This window comes from Argentina silus (assembly GCF_951799395.1).
Source record: "Argentina silus genome assembly, chromosome: 1".
NCBI classification, from domain to species: domain Eukaryota; kingdom Metazoa; phylum Chordata; class Actinopteri; order Argentiniformes; family Argentinidae; genus Argentina; species Argentina silus.
In genome coordinates this window covers 21,183,892-21,191,857 of record NC_139655.1, presented here as the reverse complement: position 1 = coordinate 21,191,857, position 7,966 = coordinate 21,183,892, and the positions used below count along the sequence as shown (strand labels likewise).

General features: G+C 49.9%; 1 protein-coding gene across 1 annotated transcript; it reads left to right on the top strand.

Moving 5' to 3' along the window:
* Nucleotides 1–1,100: 1,100 nt before the first annotated feature.
* Nucleotides 1,101–7,764, top strand: ntn5 (netrin 5; the record flags this gene model as incomplete). The annotated part of the gene is made up of 6 exons (XM_083677174.1): nucleotides 1,101–2,577; nucleotides 3,068–3,256; nucleotides 4,231–4,380; nucleotides 6,394–6,447; nucleotides 6,845–6,925; nucleotides 7,148–7,764. 6 exons carry the CDS (start codon nucleotides 1,101–1,103, stop codon nucleotides 7,762–7,764), a joined length of 2,568 nt encoding a protein of 855 aa, XP_083533300.1.
* Between the last annotated feature and the right edge of the window lie 202 nt (nucleotides 7,765–7,966).

The window sequence follows — 7,966 nt, the reverse complement described above, 5'->3', positions numbered from 1 at the left end:
GAGAGAGAGAGAGAGAGAGAGAGAGAGAGTGCAATACTGTAAAGAGAGAAATTGAAATCTAGCTTGAAAGAGAGGAAAGAAAGAGTAAGAAGCACAGTATAAAATTGAAAGGTTTTCTCAGAGAAGAGAGATAGGAGCTGGAAAAGAGATGTATTTTAACAATGTCCGTCTTTGTAAGTTGTGTAGTGCAAAGTGCTGGGTTGGAAATGTGCTTGTTTTCTCTCAGTCCGTGTGAGCTCTTATTAAACCATTAAGTTGTTGCTGTAGATCATGTTGTCAGGAAAAGTAGAGGCATTGTTCGCCATGTCTGCAGGCACAAATTAAGTAACCTTCTCTGGTATCAATTCTTGACAGATAAATAAATTTAACACATCACCAGCCGCACAGGCAGGAGGGGATTTGTTCACACCGTGGACGTACACAAGTCAGTGTTTGTCTTTATGGTAGAAGCGACCGGATAGGGGCTCAAGTCGAACATGCATTTTTCGAGTTCTCTCTATAAATCTTTCCCTCCATCTTCCACTCTAATCTCCAACTCTCTTTCCTTCCCCTCCCTGCCTTCTCTCTTTCTCACACCCTCTGTCTCTCCTTCCATCTCTCTCCACACATCTCAAACTGTGGCACTTGCCCATGTGCGTTGAGCAGCGCTAGAACGATTTGAAAGGACGACCATAAATATGATGGATGTGGCCCAGCTTGTGATTTAGGCCCAGCTGTTCGGCATGTTTTTTGTCATCCTGGACAGACCCGCTGGGTTAGTGTGCTCTCATCCGCACTCTTCCACTCTTTATGGGCCTTGGACGTAATACATTTTTAAGGGCTGTCGTGGTAGAAAGTAGCTGGTCCAACAAACCAACAGAGGTTTGGTAATAGAATATGTGGATCAGTGGTTGAGAAGTGTAGAGTTATACACATAACTTAATAGGAATGTTCAAGATGGTGTGTTTTCAATAAAGGCACAGGTGGTCTACCTTAGGCATCCTCTCTCTTTGGCTTGAAATGCAAGTCATATAAATCCATCAGTATATTTTCCTTTTATGATTTGACCCCCATTGCTTTCTCTTCAAATCTTTTCTTTCTTCTACCACAGGCTCGATGACATGATGTTTCTGCCCTTCTCCCCTTCCCCCTTCTCCTCTTCCCTGACTTTCCTCCTCCTTCTCCATTTCCTCCCTTCTTCACTCCTCTCTCCTGCCCTCTCTCACTCCCCACTGAGCTGGACCTCACCCCATGACCCCTGCTACCACCTGGACGGCCGTCCACGCCACTGCATGTCGGAATTCATCAATGCCGCCTACAGTGTTCCGGTCAGCGCCGCCCACTCCCTCCGAGGACCCAACAGGGACGCCAACGTCAGCTCCCTCACAGACCTCCACAACCCCCACAACCTGACCTGCTGGACGGCCCAGGGCGGAGGGGCTGATGGCGGGGACTGGGTCCTCACCCTCCCCCTGGGCCGGCGCTTCGAGATCACCTACATCAGCCTACAGTTCTGCCAACAGGGGGAGCCCTCAGACCCCATCTCCATCTCCATCCACAAGTCCATGGACCACGGCCGCACCTGGAGGCCCATGCAGCACTACTCCAGTGACTGCCCAGGGAAGTTTGGGCTCCCCGCCCAGACAGTAGCCCAGACCAGGCACCAGGAGACAGAACCCCTGTGTTCAGACCCCCGGCCTCTGCAGAGGCACCGGGGGGGGATGGTGCTGGCCTTCTCCACCCTAGACGGCCGGCCCTCCTCCCCAGACTTTGACTTCAGTCCTACACTGCAGGACTGGGTGACTGCCACGGACATACGGGTCGTGTTCCACCAGGTACTCAGTCTGACTAAGACTGGAGGTTTGGAAGAGAAGGGAGAGGTGGGTCGGGGTGAGAGTGGGGGAGCGGGGGGGGGCGTTCTGAGGTGGAGAGCGGGCACCAAGGGTGCGACCGAGGGTCAGGTGGACAAGGTTGCTGAGGAAAACACATGGGTATTCGTGGAAAAGGAGACAAGGACAGAAAATACTAAAATGAGAGGGAGGAGTGGAGGAGAAAAGATGAACAAATCCTGGCGGAGGGGTCACAACAAGGGGTCGGGACAGGGAGAGGATGGACACAATGTGACCAGGAAGGAGTCGGAGGACACACAGGGTAGGGACACAGCTACTTCCTCCAAGAGAGGAAGTGGCAAAGGTAAAGGTCGTGGCCGCAAGAGGGAGGGCCACCTTTCAAGGCTGTGCCAGGACGGAGTCTGTGATTGGACAATTGAGGGGGAAGGGAGGGGCAACAAGGGGCAAGAACTGAGGCGGAGGAGGAACAACAATCGGAATTCCAAAAAAAGGACACTCCAGCTAGCTCCTCCCTCCCCGCTTATCTCTGCCCCCCCTGTGCACACGTCCCTTGCCCTCTCAGACCTGCAGGTGGGGGGCAGGTGTAAATGTAATGGGCACGCCTCACGGTGCCGCCGTGACGATGCAGGGCTAGCCATATGTATTTGTGAGCATCATACTGCAGGGCCGGACTGTGACATGTGTGAGGATTTCTACTATGACAGGCCCTGGCATCGGGCAACGCCCTCTCAGCCACACCCGTGCGTCCGTGAGTCACGTCTTTTGAGCTCAGTGTGTGTTTGTGTCCGTGTGTGCTCGTGTGTGCTCGTGTGTGCAAGTGTGTGTACGTGTGTGTGTGTGTGTGTGTGTGTGTGTGTGTGTGTGTGTGTGTGTGTGTGTGTGTGTGTGTGTGTGTGTGTGTTGGACCATTTATTGAACTGTAATTACAGTGTGGCATAAATTATAGCGAGTACATCATTCACATATACAGTAGGCCTGCCTCACCCATCATTCTACTACTCTTGCACCTTTGAATTTGCACTGACCATATTACTGTACACATACAATATGATGATTGTCATAGCTTTGCCTAGCTCTGATATACCTAGCCATGTTGGACATCATTACATGGAGGCCTGGACAAAATGTTGCAATTTTTTGACTCCTTTTTTGACGCAACCTTTCTGTCTGTCAACTCTCTCCAACTGTTGCCATACCTCCCTCTGTACCCCTCTCTATCTCCCACCTCCCTCCCCCAGTGTGTGAGTGTAATGGCCACTCGTCCAAGTGCAGGTTCAGTATGGAGGTCTTCCAGCAGTCTGGCCGGCACAGTGGGGGTGTGTGTCTGAAGTGCCGCCATCACACAGCGGGACGCCACTGCCAGTCCTGCCAGAACGGATACACCCGCGACCACAGCAAGGCCCTCAACCATCGCAAGGCCTGCCAACGTCAGTCACTGTGTGTATGTATGTGTGTGTGTGTGTGTGTGTGTGTGTGTGTGTGTGTGTGTGTGTGTGTGTGTGTATGTGTATGTGTGTGTGTGTGTGTGTGTCTTGGGGGGTGGGGGTGTGTATGTTTTTGTCTGTTTTTAAGCCTACACAAAGTGTTTATGAGGTGGTTACATTGTGAGAGGGGACAGTTATTCCTGTTAGGGTTACAGACGTCCCCACTGCTGTACAGTGTATCCGATGTCCATGTTACTACTGGCTGGAATCTGCTGTGACCTTTAACCTTTGATAGGTCACGTGTAGTGACTGTGACACGCTGGCATGCTCATTGGGAGTTCAATCACAGTCCTAATATAACTACTGTTAATGCTGTGTGTGTGTGTGTGTGTGTGAGTGTGTTTGCACACTATATAACATAGTGATCCTCATAGTGAATGGTTCAAACTATATGATACCTTAGAGAAGGTGATTTAGTAATCAATGGTGAAAATTGTGCCTTGTTTATTTAATACATTTTTTGAATGTGCCAACTTTTTTTAAAACAAGTGACATACATACCTTTGTGACCAGCCGCAGATGGAACAAATCATTTTTGCCAGTGAGATGTTTGGAATAGCTGTTAGGGTTTGTTTAAAATACCTTACTGGAGTGAAAACAGGCCTGCTTAAGGATGACTTCCTCTCTGGGCTTTTTGTGTGACCTCCTACCTCTTCCATTCTCTGGAAACAACCTGTTCAGTTAGCCTATTCCATCTCTCATGGGGTCTTACTGCCTGTCCTTTTTCCTCCTCCTTTAATCCTAAATATCCTCCGTCTCATGTCTATCGTCTCTCTTTCACCATCTTTCTCTCTGTGTCTCTCTTAAAGTCAAAACTGATGATTCAACCTAGTGTTTTTTGGTATTAGAGGAGCAATCTGATGTCTCCAAAGCAATTCACCCCCCCCCCCCCCCCCCCCCTTCTACCTCTCTCTCAGCGTGTCAGTGCCATCCCATGGGGGCGGTGGGTCGTTGGTGTAACCAGACGTCAGGCCAGTGTTTGTGTCGGGATGGTGTGACAGGCCTGAGGTGCAACCGCTGTGCCCCTGGGTACAAACAAGGGCACTCCCCTCTCAGACCATGCCTCCGTAAGTCTACCCCCTCACTTTTTCAGCAGACCCGTGGATAGATGGATAGACTTGGAGAAACTGTCCGCCATGTTGGCACCCAAATACTACATGGAAATAACATCATAAGCCCAAATACTTTTGGGGGGATTTAGTCTAAAATCATCGTAATACATGAACTTGCATATGTAGCATGAAGCAATGTGTCATGCTTACTAAAGAGTATGCTAATGTATGATGGACATTGGAACATAGCCTCTTTTTCCAATTGACAATTAATTTCATTGTAACGTATGACATGGCGACCTCAGTGACTCCCTCTCTCTCTTTCAACCTCGTTTGTTCTTGACCTAATTGAATTAATCTTCCTATCAACAGTCCTAAGCCTTTATCAAACTGTAGCTCAGCACAAAAGGGGCCGCCCTGGTCCGCATTCATTTGTGTGGATCACTCAGGTATTCCCTCCTCTCATTACTGGTGACTGTCTCCACTGCAGCGTTAACATGAGGAGCCCTCAAGGCCCCTATGGGCAAACCTCATCTCTCTCTGATCTAGGATCAGTATCAGATCAACTGGATTTTCAATACTTTATCTCCTGCAGCCTCAGCCTGCTTTCAGAGCCGTGAGTGCTAATCCATGTGTGTTTCTCCATCTAATCGTGGGAGTGCCGACAACCACACAGGCGGCGACACTTTTTAAGTCCCAATCAGGTGGCACGGGCTGGCTTTGCACCTGTCACACTGCTCAAAGCACCCGTCACAAGTCCAGACCCATAACTCTCCCAGCGAAAGGAGTGAGTGAAAGAAAACCTTGTTTGTTTTTACTGCTGGCCCAACTAGGGCTATTCATAGCATCTCCCTCAACCACCAAAAGCTAGCCGCTCGCTAAAACCAAAGTGGGGCATGATGAACCCTCATCCCCACCTTTAGTGACACAGGAAGTTCTCTCGCCCTCCCACTTAACATCTGAAAATGAGTCAAGCTGTATAATTAGCAAGCTGTGGAGCTTTGAGGTGTCCACACTAGATTTACTGTGCTCATCAAACCCCCTTTGTATTGAGGTCACATAGTTACGCACTTGTTCGTGCACACACACACACACACACACACACACCAACAAGGATTCATCTCCCCATTCCCAAGCCTCGGAATTGACTCTGACCCCATGCATGTGTTGAGCACACACACACACACACACACACACACACACACACACACACACACACACACATTCAAACCCCCATAGTGATTCATCCCAAGGCCTCAGAATTGACTCTGACCCATTGCAAATGCACACACTCTGTTCTTCTAGCTTTGGGGTGGGGGGGTACTTGCTCTCCCCCAGTCAGCTGGGTGGGGGTGTAGGGTGTCACTGCCCCAGTTGTGTCAGAGAGGACGAGAGAGGCACAGGGCTCCGTGAGGGCTGGGGTAATATATCGTTGGTCCTGCAAGCCACTCACACCTACAAGAAGGCCAGGATAATATATTGTTAGCCCAGCAAGTCTGCCACACGCGAACACACACAGTGTAGGGTAAAATATATTTGCCTGCCAGCCTTTCATTGGCAAGGTCAGTGGTGGTAGGTGGTTGATGTTAACCAGACAGATAGACAAACACTAACATCTCAACCTGTTGGATCTGCCTAATTAACCATTGACAAAGACATACTGTAGGGTGTGTGTGTGTGTGTGTGGGGGGGGGGGGGGGGGGGGGGGTTCTGACCCTTTGAGGACCACACACACACACACAAACCCATCCTGACACACACTCATGTTCTGCACAGGCATTCCTCACGCACCCAGGGGCTTTCACGCATAGCACACATCGTCACATTCTTGCTTATTACACACACACACACACACACACACACACACACACACACACACACACACACACACACACACATACACAACCATTACGTAGCAATGACCTGTCACTTAGTAAACAAAGACAGTCCATGTGTTTAAGCAAGGACAAGCTCAAAGGCATTGTTTATGCATTCCTTTCACCTATGTCAATGTGTTTATGTTCGTAGGAATTCAAGAGGTTGCCCCCCCCACCCCTGTATACCAGCCTCAGTACAGTATAGGTGAGTGGACCTTTGCTATGCAATTAAATAAATCATTGCTGTGTATCTCTCTACAACTTTAAAATTGAACTTTTAACACAAACCAGTGAACTGCATCTTTAAGCCCCAGTGTGATCCCACTCCCCTTGTTGTGCCTGTACAAGTGTACTGGTAGCTATCTACTACCCTCTAGTGGTGGTGTTGGGAATGTTTCACCTGTTCCACAGGGGGCAACTGTTAGACACTGGATACTGTGATGACAAATAGAAGCAGGGCATATTGTAATTAGTGGAAAAGACATGTGCTGATAAGTCCGCTGTGATATGTTGTCTCTATCATTCAAAGCATTCTCCCTCTCTCTCTCTTTTTCTTTCTTTCTTTCTCTCTTACTTTCTTTTTCTCTCTATCTCTCTCGCAGCTGAAGAGTGTATCTCATATTGCCAGCCCTCCCAGGTTAAAGTGAGGATGAATCTGGAGACCTACTGTCTAAAGGATTATGGTTAGTATCCTGTCCAGAGTACTTTGTAATGGTCTATTTTCTTCTCAACACATATCACAAAACTCAAGCCCACGCCCTCTCACTTTCGTCTTGTATCTCTCTCCCACTCTTTCTAACACCCCCTAATTTTCCTTTCACTCTCCCCCTCTCCCCCTCTCCCTCTCTCCCCCTTTTCTGCCTTTCCTATCTCATCTCTCTCCCTCTCACCTGTCTCTCTCCCAGTTCTGAAGCTACAGGTGAGGGCGATGGAGCGATCGGGCCCCTGGTGGCAGTTCTCTGTTTGGGTCCAGACCGTGTTCCGTGTGGGCTCTTCCCCCCGCGTGCGCAAGGGTCCACAGTCCCTGTGGGTCCCTGACCGGGACCTGGGTTGTGGCTGTCCCGCCCTCCAGGTGGGCCGCACCTTCCTCCTGATTGGGGCGGAGGAGGGGGGGCGTGGCTGGGGGCCTGAGGAGAGCAGGCTGGTGGCTGACCGATCCACCCTGGCACTCCAATGGAGAGAGCATTGGAACCCCAAGCTGAGAGGGTTCAGGGGCCAGGACAAGAGGGGCCGCTGCCCCCCAAAACTCCCCGGGGGTCCATCAACATCCCACCAGCCCTCAGAATACACCCCCCCTCACCTTGTGACTGAGGAAGTACAGGAAGAGACCCACCCACATGTAGAAACACACTTGGACACTGTGAGACATACAGCACAGGACGTAGGGAACTCTTTGGACGTACACACACACTCCTTACATGGTAAACCTGAGCCTTCAACCCACCAACCTAACACACCCCAGGAGCAGACTGCCTCCACCTCCACACCAAGTCTGATATGCTCAGCACAGACCCCTGTCTGAAACACAGAGGGGAATAACAAGGGAGCGATGGAGAGAGGAGGACATTAGTCAGAAGGATACCTGCTATACCCTTGTCCAGATGTTCCAAGATGGAGAGAAGTGGAGAATGGAGAAGAGAGTGTGTGCTCTCTATCAGACTATGAGCACTGGGCTTGTAGAAGTATGGAGAACTGACAAACTGGTTTGTTCCCCCATCTCTCAC